At 33.5% G+C, this 19805-nt stretch overlaps 1 protein-coding gene across 2 annotated transcripts; it reads right to left on the reverse strand.

Annotated features, from left to right (window-relative positions):
* Positions 1–1611: 1611 nt before the first annotated feature.
* Positions 1612–18956, reverse strand: LOC145562422 (NEDD8-activating enzyme E1 regulatory subunit AXR1-like). Of its 2 annotated transcripts, XM_081622695.1 has the most exons (14): positions 18641–18956; positions 17646–17818; positions 16907–17070; positions 13841–13951; positions 11147–11226; positions 10647–10797; positions 10379–10472; positions 8582–8670; positions 6578–6651; positions 6327–6489; positions 4244–4329; positions 2667–2750; positions 2407–2587; positions 1612–2012 (listed from the first exon to the last, which is right to left on the reverse strand). In XM_081622695.1, the coding sequence occupies exons 1-14, from the start codon at positions 18676–18678 to the stop codon at positions 1926–1928; spliced, it is 1575 nt and encodes a 524-aa protein (XP_081478821.1). In that variant the 5' UTR covers positions 18679–18956; the 3' UTR covers positions 1612–1925. The 2 variants fall into 2 exon arrangements, with proteins under 2 accessions (XP_081478821.1, XP_081478822.1); XM_081622696.1 differs by lacking the exon at positions 2667–2750.
* Between the last annotated feature and the right edge of the window lie 849 nt (positions 18957–19805).

Here is a 19805-nt window from a genome sequence, read left to right on the forward strand (position 1 = left end):
TAGGAATAAAGCTGAGTCGCTTAATCACTTATTAATGACATTTGATTTTATCTTTGTGGCACATTTGATGAAGAGTATATTTTCTATTACAAATGAGTTGAAAATGGCATTACCAAAAAGTGATCAAGATATTACGAATGCAATGACAATGGTTGATGTAACTAAGAGAAATTTACAAGAGTTACGAGATGATGGTTGGGATTCTCACATTGAAAAAGTAACCCATATTTATGGTTAAGTATGACATTGAAATTCCTAACATGGAGGAAAAGTATGTTGTCCCAGGGAGACGACAATTTCATGGTGGTAGGCCACAAGTGACTAATCTTCACCGTTTTCGAGTTGAAGTTTTTCTAAGTGTCATTGATCTACAGTTGCAAGAACTTGATTATCGATTTGATGAGGCAAGTAAGGAATTACTTATATGTATGTCTTGCTTCAATCCCATTAACCAATTTTCTTCTTTTGACATTAACAAATTGATCTGACTTGCTAAATTTTATCCCAATGAATTTTCGAGTGTTGAAATTTCTTTTATGGAAGATTCACTTATAAATTTTATTGTGGATATAAAAAGTGACGAGAGATTTTTTAATTTGAAGAACCTTAATGAGCTTTCCATGAAACTTGTTGAGACACAAAAGAATGAAACTCATCCGATAGTATACCTGCTTTTGAAGTTAGTGTTGCTTCTCCCTGTAGCGACAACAAGTGTTGAAAGAGCTTTTTCAGGAATGACTCAAATTAAAAGCAAATTGCGCAATAGCATGAGAGATCAGCTGTTGAATGATTGTTTGGTTACTAGTCTAGAAAAAGATTTGTTTTTGAATGTAAGCATAGATGGTATCGTAAACCGATTCCAAAATATGAAAACCCGACGAGAACAATTGTAACTTTTTAACTAGATGATCGAAATTTTTTATTACATTATGAATTTACCTCTATGAATAGAAGTTTTTTTTTAAAAAAAAAAGTTTCGTCTATATCCTTTTATGTTGGTAGATATTGGTGCCCCCCTCTGTTGAAAATCCGCCACTGCTTGTTACCCTATAAAATCTAAATCCGAGCAAAACTTTGGAAAACTAAGCAAAAGTTGTTTGTATGCCAAAAAATATAAATCTAAGTACCATGAACTATTAATAAAAAAAATAAAAAAATAAAAATAAATTAATGTGTTAACAATTCGCCAAAAAATAATAGTTCCTTCATTTTCTTTGATTGCACCATTTGTGATTTCACACTCGCTAATGCATAACTTTGGTTACTTTAGTACTTCCTCCGTTTCTATTTAACTAACGTGTTCAATTTAGGTACATATTAAACAGAGGAGAGAGAATTAGAGAGACTGATAAAGCAAATAAAGTACACTAGTAATGCAAGGTATAAAACTTACCCAAAAAGGAAACGTGTCAACTAAAAATAAACTTCCTTATGTGTCAATTAAAAAAAGTGAGGTATGTATAAGAAGTTTTGTATTTGAAAAGTAGATATCAAAACCAATCTAACTAGATCCATAGACTATATTTTTCCTTGCGTACAAATCACAAAGGATGATCAAATGAGATTGGGTGGATAATATAGAAATCCAAACAGTAAAAATAAAATAAAGTATAAGAGTAACAGCTTTCTAGTCATAAATTTTACGTAGTAGCTCTCAACTTTCCATGAGATCTGATGGTACCTTGTTAAGTATATATATTACGGAGCACTAATTACAACGAAGGTTTGTGCATCTCCAACAAAACGAGAGAGTTGGTTTAAAAAGGAAGGCAGGATTCCAGTATCCCTCAAAGCTACAAAAGATTGATCAACTAAGTTTGGGAATCGCCCAACTATGACAGTATACTTTAAGCTTTTCTACACATTATGCAACAGAATGGTAGCCAAAATGCGAGCCAACGTGACTGCTACTCTTGCGTAAACACTTAATATAAGAGCAATAATTGAGACTTGTGATCAATGCCGTTAAAAATGAACGTTCCAGTCATGGGAATAAATTGTTTTGTGATAAGCTGCATGGACAAAGAAAAATGACTAGTTAGACACAATATTTTCGCCCGCCCCAACAGCAAATCAGAATGATGGCAACAGCTAATGCGAAGAAAATTCAATATGGCAGTAGCCGAAACTGGTGTGATATGCATTCTATAATGGATGGTTGTTTTTTTTTACTTATTATTATTGTTGATGAGAACTGCACATGATAAACAACAGATCTGTGAAACCATTCAGAGGAAAAACAGAGTTTGAAGCCATAGAGCTTGACTTGCCAGCGAAGCCAGAAAACGCTAAAGTCATAGCTTTCAAGTTCCTCTACTCATATATTTTATAAGATCGAACTCTTGGCACTATGGAACTTGGACAATAACAGAATAAAACCATAAATACTAGACCAATGTAGCATACCTTAATCACTTCCTGTGAAGCAATCCCACCAATGAAAGCAGCGACTGCATGGAGCTCTGCAGCTCCAAACCGGCAAATTTCATAAATGAGATCCTCGGTCAAGATTGAGCCACTGCAGCCCATGTCGGTCAATAAGCTTACAGCCAAAGTCTTCAAACGAGATATATCTTCATCTATCTCTCTGCCAAGATGAAGTTGCAACATTATGATCCATTACTAAATTATAACGACATGTACCTATTCCTCAGAGTTAAAGTTACCCGTCAAATTGGCCTGGAAAACTATTATAGTTGGCAGCAAAACGATCTGCAGCTCGCAACAAGATGTAAAACCCAACAGCCATGCTGGTATGAAAGGGGGGGGGGGGGGGGAAATTGTCAAGCATTTTTAAGGAAAAGAGTAACGATAAACTTGAATGCAACTAGGCGCATAGCAGCTATTTATTAGGAATGCATATAGGAGGGCTAACTGGTATATTTACATGACATTTGATAATTTTTGTAATTTTTATGGTTACAGTGGTATTTTTTAATGTACTATTATACATGCATTTTATACTATTAAAATATAGGTTGTAGTGGTACAATATTTGACGTACAATTTATATATTTATTTGTACCACTAGAAAAACATTTATAGTGCTAAAGCATTTAATGGTACTATTTACCTATTTAATGGTATTTTATACCAATGTTCATATTTAGAACTCATCAACCACTCTTTTGTCTTATTCATGCTATTTACAAGGCAAGTAAATAGCAGTTGTGCACCAAGAGTTCTCCAACAAACTTAATTTCATTGTATTGCTCCAGCAGCTCATTACACAGCAAAACACACAAAAAGTTATAAGGCCAACGGCCATAAATTTCTTACTCCCTAGTCCTTAAGTTTCAAAATAAATGCCCCATTTTGACTTTTTTGCACTATTTACATAATCCACTTTGACCAATGATAATGATTCTCCGTTTTTAATACTTGCAACACACGCTTTTACACGGTATTTACCTTATAAAAAGTATAACAAAATTCTTATGAATCACGCATGGACATTCATATCCCTAAAAATATTATTTTACATATTTACCCCATTTGATTTCAAAGCCTTAAAATTGTCTCTAGAATCTCCTAAATTCAATTATTTGCAAATAAAAAGATGTTTATTTCAATATTTAAAACCATCTTTTACCCTCTCCATTTTTGTTTGTTTTTCCTATTTGGAATTTGATCAATATTTAATACAACGAATCAAAGAGACCCTAAATTAGTTTTAATATATAAGGTATACAAGAATTATATAATTGTGAGATGTCTTATTCAATTTATTTAATTCATCTCAATAAGCACTTAAAATTTATTAGACGTTTTTATTTTTTTACCATTCACTCGCTAAATCAATGTAGCTCTACGAAAGTAACACATTTGTCACCTATAAACAAAAGGTTAAAACAAAGAGTCATGCAAATAAGCATAGAGCATATTAGACCACCGATAATAATTCTTCTCAAAAATGGGCCTTGCATAATTTAATACACTTAAAATGGGGGTGAGAGATTGCTAGGAGTGTTGAGAGTATTAAAAAAATGAAGTATATAAGGAAAAATATAATCACGTGGGTACTTATTAGAATCGTTTCAACATATAGTTTCCGAATATTAAATTTTTATAATTATCCTTATTGATAATTAATGATAGTTTTGGTCAAAGTTCTACGTTGGGATGCATGGCTTAGTTTAATTAGGGAGTAACATTAAAAATGCAAAGCAATTTTTCCAAAAGTATTCAGATTGCAAAGGATAGATAGTGCAAAAACACTGCTTTGTGACGACAAAAATAATACCTGTAATCCTCATCTGTCAAATACTTCTGCAACTCGGAAAGGTTAGGAGTGTTGAGCTCCTCTTCGACCATCCGGTATCTGCATACCTAGGAAAATAAAGTATAATTAAGACACAAGAAAAATAGGAGTAGAAAAGAAAAGGTTCTTGGATCTAGTGGATCCTCAATGAAAGCAATGTTATCATGCTCTACATATATGGGCTCAATCATGCTAGATCTCCAACTTATGGAATAACATAACAGCTTCTAACAAGAAGAAAGAGATATATGCACAGTTATTAAAAGAAGCTGCTTCAGGAAGCTAAGAGCCTAAGATAATGATTTTTTAAAGGTGGGAAGCAGTATTACTGCTCAGAAAGTTAAAACAATAACATGATGAATAAGAAAACTAGCCTTTGACAAAAGTGTACAGAATCTAGTTATCCATAGGTGGCTCTAAGTAAAGAATCATATTGGACCTGGATTCTGAACGCATTATTGCCAAACAAGCTCCTAATTAAGGGAATCTAGTTCTTTATATAGGTGCCTCTTAGAATAATGCAAGTGATGAGTGGAGCACTGATTACTGATTACCCTACTACAGAGGTTATGTTAAGGAAAATTTGATCACAGTTCAGTATGAAGTTTAATTTTTAAACCAGATTCAAATGCTATAAAATGAGGAATCAATTACCAATTTAATAAACATAATTATTTCATCTTAGAAGAGGCAAGTCTCAGGACATAATGTATCAAGTAACTCAGAAAATGAAGCTGTTAAAGAAGATATTGGGAAGCTTAATCAGGAAGGCTTTAACAATATTCAAGTCACTGATACAAGGGCTTTAAAGGAATTATTGATGGCACAAGAGAAATTACATGCTAACCCTAGGGATATTGCACTAGCCAACAAAGGCATGAGGCCAAGCTTATAATGAACTTCATCAATAAAATATTTCTTTTTCAACAAAAGGTCAATATAAATTGCCTGGTTAATAGGGAGGAAAATACGTAGTACTCGTGTCTTAATAGAGCATGAAAGCCGGAACATCACAAAATAAATCAATGCAGAGAGGAACGAACAGGGTGAATGGGTCACAGATTATCAGAAGATTCAACATACTTATGTACAATACTCTGCTGATTTCTTGAATCAACAAAAGGTAACAGAAGCAAGGTGAAGCAAGAGATAGTAGTGTTAAGAGCCAAATTTGCAGAGGATCAACACACTTTATTAAACTGTCTTTACAGAAAATGATTTTTTTTTTTTTTTTTTTTTTGTTGAAGACTACTGAAAATTAAATTAATGATACCATTTTTAATATATTCCTCAAACTAAAGCACCAGGATTAAAAAAGATGACTATGGCAGTGATTTCCTTTAAAGCAACTAGGTCAATTATTGGTAAAACTATAACAGGAGCAAATGTGGAAACTTTTCAAAATTCAAAGCTGCTAGATGCTGTAAACAAAAGCACTTTTACTATGGTTCAAAAATTTGAAATGAAGTAGGAGATTATAGGCAAATAGCCTAATGTACTGCGACATATATGACTAATATGAGCATAACAAAGCTATTTTATTCTCAACTGCAAAAATTTCTTCCCCAAGGTGCTTTTGTGGCTGGTAGACGTAACATGAATAATGTTCTAGTATGTCAAGGTCTCAAAAACAATAAAGGAAAAATACAACTCAAAGAAGCTGCATGATAATAATAGACCTCAGGAAGGCCTATGATACAGCTAAGTCGGATAATACTATGTAGTTCTCCCAATATATATTATGAGAACTACATAGTAACCAATGAATTCTAAATTAAAAAATACAATGAGGCTTTAAGGAATTGAGAGTGTAGTGAGAGACAATCAGGAGAAAAAGTGTAAGCAAAATGCGCATCAATATTCAAAGCAAGATGGTTTACAGTCTAGTGACACAAACAGCAACAGGCACATCAAACAATAACCTACTCCTTTGGTGAAACAGCAACAGGCACATCAAGCAAAAAGTGAAGTCAGTCACGATGCTTACAAAGTACAAGAACAGCAAAAGTAAAGCCAGTCACGGTGCTTACAAAGTACAAGAACAGCAAAATCTTATCATACTTACTGTGAGTTTTCTAGCATTCTTGCAAAAACCTTTAATTGTCATCTTGGAAATGCTTTGCGGATCTCTACCAATATTCTTCAGAAGATTTTGCACACGCTTCTCCATAGCAAGAAAGTCAGCTTCAGCCTTAGCCTGGTAAACCTTTTGGAGATTCACGTATTGCCTGACGGGAAATGAAGAGAAATAAGCAAAACAAATTTGCCACAAGGAATATTAATTGAATATCTTGCTTCAATAAATTTGTTACTTACTCTGTTGAAGATGTCATATCAGGAATTGATCCTTCAAGCGGAACTTCACCAGCACCTTCGTTAGCAACAAATTCCTGCACCATTACATTAAACAAAAGAGAATAAAAAGCAAGGGTGCATTATATACACAGTCTGCAAAAATCTCAAACAAACAGCAACTAAAACAACACAAAATCAAGAACCACTGATATATGTACATAGGTCATATGGTTTTTCTAGCCTCTAATAATATATGGCAGACTTATATATTGAGATAGAGACTGTTCCATCCAAATAATTTCTATTTAAAACATGTTCAGGAACTTATGTACTCTGTCTACGAGAAAAATAAAATCTGCTGTACACTATTTCCCTCTGCACAATTCAACTCATCAACTCCAAAAGTGAGAGCACTGACAACAAGACAATTTCCAAACAGCCACTAATGCATAATGCAATTTTAGAGCTCCATTTCCCAATTAACCATTTTGTATGAGGCCAGACAATAAATAATTAGGCACTAATATTGTTTGGGATTCTTATGTTAGTTTGTATCACTTTATTAAGTAACAAGATTTAAGAGTAAGGAATCATTGAACACAACCATCTAATCGAATGCCTGAAGTACTATGTGCTAATGCCAAGTGCAATGATAAACATAAGTAAATCTGTCCGAGATACAATCTAACTTATTCCTAGATTCACGTTAATAAGCCATGGCAAATTGAGATAGGGAATATATATTCACTTATGTACAACATTAGTTTTCTGCAAGAGCACAAAGAATGAGAAAATATATCACCAAAGCCTATAATATGGATATCGTTAAGATGCGAGAGGAGGAAACTAGGATTAGATCATATCCAGTTTTTAAGATGCATTTTTGAGCAAAATCCCTCAATGAATTGCATGGAGAGCCTTCATTTTAGCCCACAAATTGAAAGCTTGGTTTATTAATACAGAAAAAAGGGTGTAAGGCACGGAATGGAAGTGATTGACATATTAGTGGTTGCTGATAGACATAATTTGCCGGAGAGACATCTCTGGTGATTGTCAACATCATCTTCCCCAGTGGTCATCTCTGGTCAAGCTTATTCAAGTTAGTTTATATCCTCTGTCTTCAAAATATGTCGCTTACCCTCTGTTTCTTCGATCTCCATTTATACCTCTTTCTCCATTGTCTCTGTCTTTTTATTGCCTTCATTCTTTCTTAATCCCTTCCCCTCCTCTCTGATCTACCATTTCTCTCTTTCTCCTTTTCTTTCTCTTTCTCTGTGAGTACCCTGTACCAGACTACCAGCAGCCCTTTTCTTACCTTTTTACCTGACTAGGCAGTGACATTATATTCACATGACCCATATTTAACTATTTCTCTCCCTTTTCAAGTATGTGAGTACACAGTGGGACGTGGGCCTATGCATAATTTTAAAATAAATAACATAACTTTTCGTTTTTTAATTAGAAATTTAATTTTATTGTATTTTGATAAGGAACTCATTAACAGAATAATAATAATAATAATAATAATAATAATAATAATAATAATACAGTGGGAGATACGTGCTCCTTGTGTCCCAAGGCACATGCCTTGCACCTAGGCTCAAGAGACTTTTTGCCTAGGCTCTAGGGACCTTTTATGCATCACGTCTATTAACAATACAGCTATTAAATGCACAGTTGAATTAGCTACAGAAGGTAGCAGTCAGAAGCTCTGACTACTAGCGAGTGACATCAAACAGAAGATGACATACAGGAAAAGATAATAGCTGTCTATAAACCTACCTGAACACCAGGATGCAAGATCGAGAATCTAAAAATATAATGTTATCTTATCATAGCATAATTTTCACAAACAAATATACAGCAAAACTTAAGTACAATATTAATATTCTTCAAAAAAAAAAAAAAGCACAATAGTAATATGAACTGAAGCATATAATTATATTTTAATTCTAAGTATACAGATAAGGTAGTCAAAAAACATAGAAAGTATTAGTCTCTGAAACAACTCAACAGATTACCAACCTTCAAGGCCGCCACCATCGCCCAAAAATCAGATGAATTGGAATTAATTTCAGCACAACTGTCTTTCAGTATTTGCATCAGATTTGGACCTATAAGTTGAAAAGAGATACAGCTCATAAGAATAATTGAACCAACTAAACTTTTAATCCAAAACTCAAATTTCAAACAAGAAATTTTATACAAGACCAAATTCTGACATCATAAGTGTTTGTATATCTGATCAGTATGGTGGCAGACTGTCTCTATGTATATATGGTCCTTGCATGGATTTGGCCAATTACTTTCTGCCATCCATGTCTTACTCCATTATTTCTTCATTTTCTTTTTCTTGGATCTAGATTCTAGATATCAGGAATAAAACATGGTAATTCATTTTTGGTCGTACAATGAGCAAAAATTTATTTCTAACCAAATTTTTTGGCAATTACAATTCTACTGCTATTTACAGCAGAATAAGGTGTCCTAATCAAAAAAAAAAAATTAAAAAAAAAAATTAAATTTTTCAAAGCCTTTCAATCACTCACAAATACAATCATGAGATTTCACATAATACTTCCAGAGCTAATACCCAATCGGAGGGCTTAAAAAAAAATTTAACATAAACGGAAGAACATGATCCCTGAAAAAACAACAGTTTTTCAAAGAACCCTACAATGGTTTGCCCAACAAATTCTTTACAGATTTGAAGCATAACTAACAAGCAACAGGGCACAACTTAGAAAGACCTAATAACCTCAACCAAACCTTCCATAAAAAGGGCAAAACAAGAGAAGATATTTACTATTATATCCACCCTACAGTACACAAATTCAAGAGACCAATGCAAAGCTTAGATCAAATTCCAATTTATAACAGACCAAAGCAATAAACCAGACTGCACATATAATTTATACATTACAAAGGTAGGCACGACAAATACCTTCTATAGACACATCCAGCAGCTCATTCATCAAACAAACATAATTCTATTGACTCTGTAGGAAAGAAGCTTAAAAAAGGGCCCTACACAAGTTCTCAAAATTGGGCCCTTAACTCATACTTAAAATATAAATACACAATTTATACGAACTTAACAAATTCCAGTAAATTAAGAAAACAGTCGTCAATTGCATGAACATAAAGAACAACATGAGATGATTAAAAATAATCAATCAAGAAAATAAGGAATTTATTGGCAGTTGCTGCACTGACAGTGTGATAGATTAGTGGGTTTATTTCTAAATTTTTAATTGTCTAGTTTACAAGAAATATCACAGATCTGGAGAGGTAAGTAGTATCTTTACCTCAATCCCCAGCAGGTCAACAATGATTTCGAGAAGCAGGGGTCTCAAAGCTCATACACACAAGGGAAAAAAAAATTAGGTGTGGGGCACAGGGGAGAGAGAGAAAGAGAGATTGCGTGCCAAATGATGTATAAAGTAATATTAGATCTCCAGATCTCACAAGAATAGGCCCAATGTTTTAACCATTGATCCACCAATTTATGTTTATCACATAAAACTAAACATCAAAAATCTGGGGGCCTGTGTGATCGCACAAGTCACGCCACCTTGGACCCATGACAAGGTGATGTTCATAAACACCATATTATGGAAAACAATAACACCCTCATACTAGCTAGGCTTTAATAGAAAAGATTCACATACATATACACACCGGTGTAGATCTATTGCATCACGTGGCAGTGTGGCATAGCATAATTTAAACAGTAGTCTCAATTTCAGTACAATAGTATACACTATACAGTATTGCTCATGTAGCAAGACCAATTGATGTAGCAGAGAAGTAATTACTCACTGATTCCTCGAGGAGCAAAGAGCTTAAAGGAGGCATCAACAGATTCTTTGTAGTTATCTTCATCAAGACCAATCGTCTTTGATTTGAGAAGATCCTAAGGTGTGTTATAGATAAGATAAAGACTATTAAAAGAAAAATCTCATATAAAAATCAAAATTAAATTAAATAAGCAGAAAATTACGATAATAAGGAAGATTTCTTTAACAAAATGCAATGTCAAGTAATTAAAAAAACATATTTTACAAATCAAATTTGACAATAATCAAACCTTGAACTCTTTTTTCTCTTCTCTAGTTGATGGAAGGGCACCACCGTGACTTTGAGCCCATTCCTCAGCCACTTTTACAAGAATCACAACATAGGGTATGTGCTTGTGAGAAACCGGATCTTGCACATTTATATCAATAGATTCTACAAACCTGTATCCAAAAACAATAAGCATTCAGCATAGAAAATGACAATCATAATTCAAATATCAGCCAACCCAAACAAGACCATGTATTAAATCTAATGCCACCTTCTCTTTTCTTTTCTCACCCCTATGTGCCATCAAGGGGATGTGACTCATGAACATGTACATATGTAGGATTGTAAGTCTGTCAAAAATTAAGACTTCTAGCTCTTATATAACAATTTATCAAAAATTAAGCCACAAATAATGTAAGTCTGTCATGGTTGCATAGCTACAAGAATCATGAAATTATGCAGTCACAAGCAATACAGTAGAGCTTATTTAGGAGACATGATTAACTCAACAGAAAATACCACCTCTTGAGCTCTGGCCATGGATTATTTAACCGAAGATCATCCAAGAAATGGTCAGGCTTAGATTCAATCACAGTGTGCTCCTGATACAAAGACAAGCAAAAAAAAAAAAAAAAGGTCATATCCGAGTAAAATTTAATAATACAAGAAAGTTTTTTCCACAAATTTTATTGCAAAATACTCTACTTCACTAGATTCAGAATGCAGAAGTAGTAAGAAGTTGGCATTTTTAGAGACCATTTGGCCAGGCTCAGACAGCTTTTTTTTTTAGTTGAATCCCAGTTCCAAACAGGGCTAAGTAAAAGCAGAATTGGGCTCCCAAGAAACCCAAATAGCTTCTGGAGACTTTGAAAACGACATCTACAATTTGTAGCTTCTTTAAACAGTCTCTCAAGGAACTCGAAATTCCATTTAATGAAACTATGGCAGGACTATAATAACCCAATGAAAGCAGGAAAAGACCACTTATGTTCTATTTATTTCCTCAGCTTATCCCCTTCTTTTTCGAAAGTGCTCACCAAGAACCTAATGACTTTTCTCTCTCCTCAACCTCCACCATGGACTTCCTTTGTCCGGAACCACCATAAGTCCATGACATAAGTTAGACCACCCACCACAACCAGTTTTTCTGCAACCTGCTACAGCCAGCAATCCTGGGCTTTGGATGCTTTTTAGTGGGAAAATTTTAATTAATTGAGAGACAGAGAGAGTAAGGAAGGTGATGTTGCGGTGATCATTGGAGAGAGAAAATAGATGGGTTAGTGTCAAGTTATTCAAGTACTATTCCGTACATCCAATGAATAGTTTGAACAATTTCCATGTTTACCACTTTACCCATCCCAGTATAGTTTGAACACTTCCTTTTTTAGTAAGGTTCCATCAATCATGAACTATTTCTTACCTTCCTTTTGGGCCCACAATCTTTATACCACACCTACTTTTTCATTAAACTAGGTAGCCTACGCGCGCGTTGCGAGAGACATAATCAGTTTTAATGGTCGAGTTGTAATAGCTTGTCATGAGACTCGTGACACCCAAAACTTATTGGTTGGGCTTTTGAACACATACACTAAGAAATAAATCATTGACACGATTGCGTGGATACAGAAATGTAACACTTGAAAATATATATACAGTATATATTCACATTTTAGTTGTGAGTTTTTTTTTTTATTATTTTTTATTTTTCTATTTTTTTTGTAAAAAAAGAGCCACAAGGGCAGGTGATGAGAATCGATCACAAGATCATCACCTAGAAATCTGGAATCGGGAGGGGAACTCTAACCACTTGAGCTATCCCTCATTCTCTTTGTTGTGAGTTATAATATACATCCTCCATCACTTTTAGTTGCAACACTTGAAAATATATATACACTATTCACATTTTTATAATTAATCTTTATTTTTATTGACTTTTTTTGTTGGACAAAATAGTTACATGGGATCTTATTAGAGTCATCTCGATTTATAAACTACGTATATGTTTTAAATATTTAATCTTTAGATTTTTTAAAGGAGAAAGTTTCAAAAGAAAAATGTCTAATTAGGTGATGAGGTAAGCAAAACACTAAGGGAGTGATTTCGGTGGGTTTGTGTGTGTGTTTTTTTTTTAAGAAAATAGTAACAAAGTGAATTATATCTAGCCTATTCCCCTACCCCTTGAGGAGGACTATTATAAGGTTAAATAGTTTTGTCTTCTAACTCGACATCAAATTATACTATCTCCTCCTATTCCTCTTCTTCTTCATGTGGCTTAGCTCCGAAGGCGCTTTAATGAAAGACTCTTTCGCTTCAATGGAGGAGAGAAAGAGAGTAGGGAAGTAAAGGAGGAAGGAGAGAGAAAGGGGGGTTTAAGAGAGGAAAAGGTGGGAAGTTTAAAGGGAAGGAAGACTAATGAAGAGAAACAAATACGGGAAGCATAAGAGTTAATATGACATAAATGGGTATATGGGTAAATAAACATTTTTAGGAGAAAAAAAGTCATCACAATATTCATAAGAGTTCTTTTGAACTTTTTATAAGGTAAGGAAATAACTACATTGATTCCCCACTAAATACCATCACACTGACTTTTATATTAAATTAACAATTGATCATCCAACCACAATTTATCGCCTAAAATTAATGCAGTAAACAGTGTACGCATAATTTTCGGACAGGAGTATATAATTGTTTTTCATGTTCCCGAGGGAAAAGTTGTTTTGAAATTTAGTTTTCAGGTGTGATAATGGAAGGACTCCAATCATTTTCAACCCACTCAAAACCAAAGTAAATGGTCGGTGAAATGTTAATTGATACATATATAAAATAAACACATTTGTCAATTGGAAAACGAATATGCAATCAAAACAAACACAGACAAGGTGCGACCAGAAAAAACAATTGCATTATACAAAAAGAATACACCATCAGAATTAACACATATTTTTAATATATATTTCAAATTTAGGCTACTTAATCCAAAAACAACTAAATAGAAAATTCCACAAATAAGAATACCAATCATCATCCACTATACGAGTATTCCCATCCACGGTAAATTTTATACCATTGGATGTTAGCAAAAAGTTATACCATGGAACATTACCATGGTATAAATGAGATTTTACCAAAAGATGGATCCATGCATATTTAAGAAGTTAGCACACTTTAGATAAATACATAAACAGCATAAATATCAAAACTTCTAAGCTTTACCTTTACACTAACACGTACAAGGCCAGTTAGGCCATAAGATCGAGCATATACTAACATCACATTAGCCTCCCTGCAGATTCTATCCAGCTTTATCATCTTGTCTTCCACCAACTGTACGGTAATGTAACTTTTTCAGGAATATGTTACAGCATCAATAATTAACATACAGCAAGGACTGATACCAAAAGTTTAACCCACTTAAGCAATAAGTGAGACTGAAAGCATACATCATCAGAAAAGGTATATGAGAATTACAAACTTCAAACTTCATAAGAGAAAATAACTTCAAACATCACAAACATTTCATGATTACTTACTATTACCAACATTCAACACATCAATACCCTTCACTTTGGACCACAATTAGACATTTACTTCTTAGCATAAGATGAAGTGCAAGATTAGGTCATTAAAAAAAATTCCTCCTTGCTACATGTAATCCAAGCTAATCATGAACTGTGATTTTCATACTTAGTTGCATTGCAATTTGCACACAGAACTCAAATTACAGAAATGATACTGGGTAAGTGCAGAGGAGGGAAAGTGATTTAGGTTAGGTTACAAGGCATAAATGGCTCTTGATAGGGGCATGGACAAAAATAGAGTCCATTTTGGTGGAAAAGAGCAAGGCTGGCTGACATGGTTTCAAGTATCTGCTGATAAGAAATGTGCCAACTGAGATGTATCTAATTACCAACTTGCAGAATCTTTATTCACTAAGTTATAAAGTTCCATCATGTGTCAGCCAAAACAACTAACAAGGAGCCAATATGAAGCCAATATAGGCCAATAGACAACAAAACATTCTACATCAACAGAAATATTATATACAGCACCATTATTGCATCCATCAAAGTGGCAACTGTGGATAGGAATGGTAGCCCTTATTTTTTGCGGTGGTGATGGTGGTATTGAAACTGAATAAATCTACCTGTCTAAAAAGTGGGAAGACAATATTTCAGGAAAACTAATTAGAAAATTTGGGAAAGTAGAAAACAGCTAGAGCCAAACCTTTGCAAAAGCAAATGATATGTGATTGTGGTTAGGGAATTTTGACAACATGATACAGCAACAAAAATCAGTACAATGCGGCACAAAAGTACATATTTAATTATTATGTTAAACATGCTAAATGAAAAAGCACATCCATTTCACACAGATTGATAGGTAAATTATAACATAACAAAGTTGTAAAGAGGATGCCACCTGTGAATTCATAAAATAGTGATCAAATTTCTGCCCCCTCTCTCCACCCCCCCCCCCCCCCCCTCTTCTTCTCTCCCTCCCTGCCTTTGAGAACTCCAGTGTCAACATACGGCCAGCTAGTAGTTATCACCAACATAGCAGACCTGTAAACCAACTCAAGTTTCTAGCTTCAATAGCTTTAAATGCCTTTGCACTTCCTATCCCTTGTTCATTTCTATGATTTGCACACAGCTTCATTTTTTTCCCCTTGATTTTATATATGTACTTATTGCCTCTTATCTAACTTTTTTTAGTCATGAATCTCATGATATAAAAGCAATAACCCTCAAATAAACTTACTGAACTTATATTTCCTCACCTTGTACACAAACTTTAAGCTAGCTAGCTCAATTAAAGAAATATATTTTATAATTAATTTCTAAATTACACTATGCGTGAATAGGCCCCATGACCTAGTTGAATGTGGGATTTGGTGCAAATATTCGGAACATTTATCACTAACCTTAGGTCAATAAATCTATGGTAATAATTATTTACCAATATAACTAAAGAAGCAGTAACCCTTTACGTTACCCATTGAATAAAGAGGATTATTTCATAGTTATAGTCTTCATTTCCAATGAGTGTCATTTGTCTTTGACTCACGGGCCTTTTCATGATTTTGACTTGAATCATGACACATGAACGGAGAAGAAAGGCATTATAACAGAACGATACAAATTACTCTAGTGTAGGTAAAATCTATGTTACATGTACATGGCATTTTTACAGTCATACCCGGGTCAACACGACCCGACACAGACCCGGGTATGAAATCCGTTTCGGATACGTCATCTAGTTGGGTACAACAATGTTGTTGAAGAAGAGGAGTCGGGAACTTGGGACATTCATGGTGGTCATGAATGAAGCTTAGAGAGAGGGAGAGGAAGAAGACGGTCTTTTACTTTTTTTTTTCCATTTTAATGTCATTTCCTGTTGGTAAATTGTTAAAGTAAAATAATACAAGGGATAATTTTTTTTTTTAAATGTTTACAGCTGTAAGCTTGTAAGAGTAATGAGGTTTTTTTTTTTTTTTTGGTATGCACAACAAGAAGTTGAAAATCATGTGTTGTAACGATTCCATGTAGTAGGGTAATGGTTGTAAAAGGCTTCACCTTCTTTAATGTAAAATTAAATAAAATTTGTCTCCCCAAACAAGACTAATTATCTGTATTTTTTAAAATTATTATGTTAAAAAATTTATTGTCGTATCTTGTACCCGTGTCCAAAGATAAGATGGTGTCTCCGTGTCCTAAGTTTTTGAAAATGACGTATTGGATACTCAGGTCCGTACCCATATTGGATACTCGAACTTGTGTCCATGCAACATAGGGTAAAATCTTAAAATAGTCTCAGACAAACACAAAATAATGTCCATCTTATCATGCATTCATTTACTCAATAAGATGTTAATATATTACATGTTTCACACCCCTCTTTCTTCTCCTATCCATTCTCTATGCACTAAGGTGTATTTGTTTCAGCAACTTGTTTCGTAGCTTTTGATATTTACTTACCTTCCATGGATATCTTCTTTCTTCATTAATTTTTGTTTTCTTAATAATTTGCAAATATATTGTACAAGGAGATGCTATGTAAATGTAAAAATAAATAAAAAAAATAACTTTAGTACACCATTACATAAAGACAGTTGCACAACATGCGCTTACAAACAAAAGATTAGAAAACATAAAATGGAAATCCATAACAAGCATGTTATGCCAGGTACATTAGTTGATAGCTCAAGAAACACCTTAAATCATTCTTTAATAGTTGATGATCAAGAAAATGCACAATTAAAAGCTGAATAAGAATGCATACCTGCGTAGCTATCACCAAGGTAAATTGTGAAAAGAATGATGGATTTGACTCAATTAACTTCTCAGGTACTTCTTCAATAAACTTTGCATTCACAGCATCATTGAGCTCTTGCAGGAATGCACAGACACATTTTGCCTTTGATTCACCAAGACTGGTTTCATCCACTAGACATCCCATAAGAAACAATTAGAAAGCCAATGTACACTAAATAGAAAAGAAAAGGAAGTTTGTGACTCAGAATACACGGATATAAAGAGAAGCAATAGTCATGAACCATCAAACTACCATGAGGAAAGGAAAAGCTTAAGCAAAATAGTATTGAACAGTTTTTACAGCAGTAAAGACAAATTACTCATACATCCAAAATCCTGAGAAATATATACCAACAAAATGTAAGAGAACAATGCATTACAGCAAAGAACAACAAAGAGCCCTAAATGTTGATATGGTGCCTTGTGTATGCTGAATTTTCCTATTACAATCTTTAAAAACTTCGTATACTTACAGAATTATTTCGTTAAACCAGGGCATGAGCAGCTTCAAGCATAACAAGATGAAAGCCGCAGATCAAAGATTAGCTAAGTTCTAAGACAAATTTGTCATCAGTCCAGAAATTGTAATATAATTTTTAACACAAAATTGTGTTTAACAAAGCAGTTACTTACGACAGTTGCACCCAAAAGAAGGTATCATAAGGCAAAAAAGGATACAAAATTTTCAAAAAGGGAGAGAATAATACCCATGAAGTTATTTCCAAGATCACCCAGTTCGACCTTTGATCCATCAACCACAGTGATGCTGCCAATCCCACCAAGAACCAAATTCTTCAAAGTTTCAGACCCAGTAGGTCCACAATTCAGCAAACAGACAGTCGCTTTTTCCAACGCTGTTTGTCCTTGCTCACCCCATATCCTGCAGCCACTAATTGCTATTACCTCTTGCCTTTCTCAGCAAACTAATTGTGAACTTGCAATAGAAATAAGATCTTTCACAACATTGGTCTCAAGTATAGGATACAAAGTTAAGCATGCCTACATTTGCACGTCAATATAGCAAATGGTACGAGGTGAAAAATGAGTTAACCTTGAATCTGAGTTAAGTATTCTCTTACTCTTCAACTAAACTCCTCTTTGGCCTTATTATCTTCAGTCTTCACCTTAATTTTGCTGAAACTTCAATTAATTTTATTGATTGAACTTTATTTTTCCAATAAAACTTGACTTTAAAATACTTGATTTTTATTTATTCAATGTGTATTTGATCAAATTTATCAAAAACTAATATTTACTGAACAAAACTGATTTTTACTAATTGAAACTATTTATAACTGATTAAAAGACGTGAGCTTGATTTAAACAAATAAAACTGATTCATCCTAAATAATACTCAGCATAATTTTATTTTATTTGTAAAGGTTAAAAGAACAGATACTTATGCTAGCAAATAAAACAACGAAAATTTCAAATAGTCCAGGAAATATAAGAGGAAATTGAATTTAAATTGCAGATTATATAAAATTATGAGCACAATCAACCATGAAATCATCAAATCTTCTAGCACACACCCAAATACCCAATTGAAAATTCAATAAGAATAGAACAAAACATGTAAGAAATTCAACAATTTACAACACCAAAGATGCTCAATCACCTAATGATTATCAAAAAACCCAAACTCAAAATTCGTCAATAAAAACAACAATTCAAGAACAATGGAGTTAAGAAGATGTAATACCGAAGTTGTCGATCGTATTTGACTTTAGGTTCTGCCATTGATTATAGAAATCGGGTAGCTTGAAGCAACAAGGCCTGGTTTTTGGCTTGCTTGTAACGCAGTCTTTTGAGATGTTGTAATGTGTTGAACTTGAACTCGAACTCGAACTCGAACGCGGGTGCGACCGTGCGTGAGAAGCAGTATATGCGTTTGGTTTAGATGAGCAAAGAACAAATGCAAACGGTAATCGTTGCCGGAATAGTCAGAGGGTGTTGAGCGATGGTGGAGGCCGTCTTTGAGAGAGCAAGTGAGCGACTGGGGGTTTATTGAAACGAAGTATATAGTCACCCCTAAAAAAATGAAAAACCAAATTTATTTTAAATAAGGATTTATTTGTAAATAATCACTTCCCAAAGCCAGGATTTTTTTTTTTTTTTAACTAATACCTAAACTTTTAGCCAGGTCACGAGTCGGTGACACTTGGCATTCCAACTTTTTGCCAAAGTGTTGCGCCACGTTAAATGAATTTAAATAGGCTTCATAAGATCAAAAAGTTAGTTAATAATTTTATTTGAATAGAATTTTAGGATAAAATTGTTAGTTTAGAGTTTATTTTTGATAAAATACCAATATTTCAGATGTACAAATTGAATTATAATTTTATTCAAAAATAATATTAGATTATAATTCTTAAAAATTAAAACTTTTTAGCCAGGTCACGAGTCAGTGACACTTGGCGTTCCAACTTTTCGCCAAGTGTCGCGCCACGTTAGATAGATTCAAATAGACTTTATAAGATAAAAAAGTTAGTTAACAATTCTATTTGGATAGAATTTTAGGATAAAATTGTTAGTTTATAGTTTTATTTTTGATAAAATACTAATATTTTAGATGTACAAATTGAATTATAATTTTATTCAAAAAAAATATTAGATTATAATTCTTAAAAAATATCATATAAATTTATTTTTTACATCATAATATTTTAGGAGTGAAGGAAGTAGTTCAATGTGTAAAACATCCATTTATAATATAACTAATCGGTTAAAATAATATACTTCACAATCTAATAGAATTTTACTACTATGTAGATCTGTTAATTAGGTTCGGGTCATTAGTCATCTCGTATTGGGTCACTTCAGATTAAGAGTCAAGAAATGTTCAACCCTTGCCCAAAGTTTTGGGT

Source organism: Chenopodium album, chromosome 10, assembly GCF_948465745.1.
Source record: "Chenopodium album chromosome 10, dcCheAlbu1.1, whole genome shotgun sequence".
Taxonomy (NCBI): domain Eukaryota; kingdom Viridiplantae; phylum Streptophyta; class Magnoliopsida; order Caryophyllales; family Amaranthaceae; genus Chenopodium; species Chenopodium album.

Coding starts and splice junctions, on each gene's coding strand:
- LOC145562422 (XM_081622695.1), bottom strand. CDS start 18,678: ATGGCAGAACCTAAAGTCAAATACGATCGACAACTTCG. Junction 13,952..16,906: donor CCTTGGTGATAGCTACGCAG/GTATGCATTCTT, acceptor ATTACCGTACAG/TTGGTGGAAGACAAGATGAT. Junction 11,227..13,840: donor TTGTACGTGTTAGTGTAAAG/GTAAAGCTTAGA, acceptor TCTTTGTATCAG/GAGCACACTGTGATTGAATC.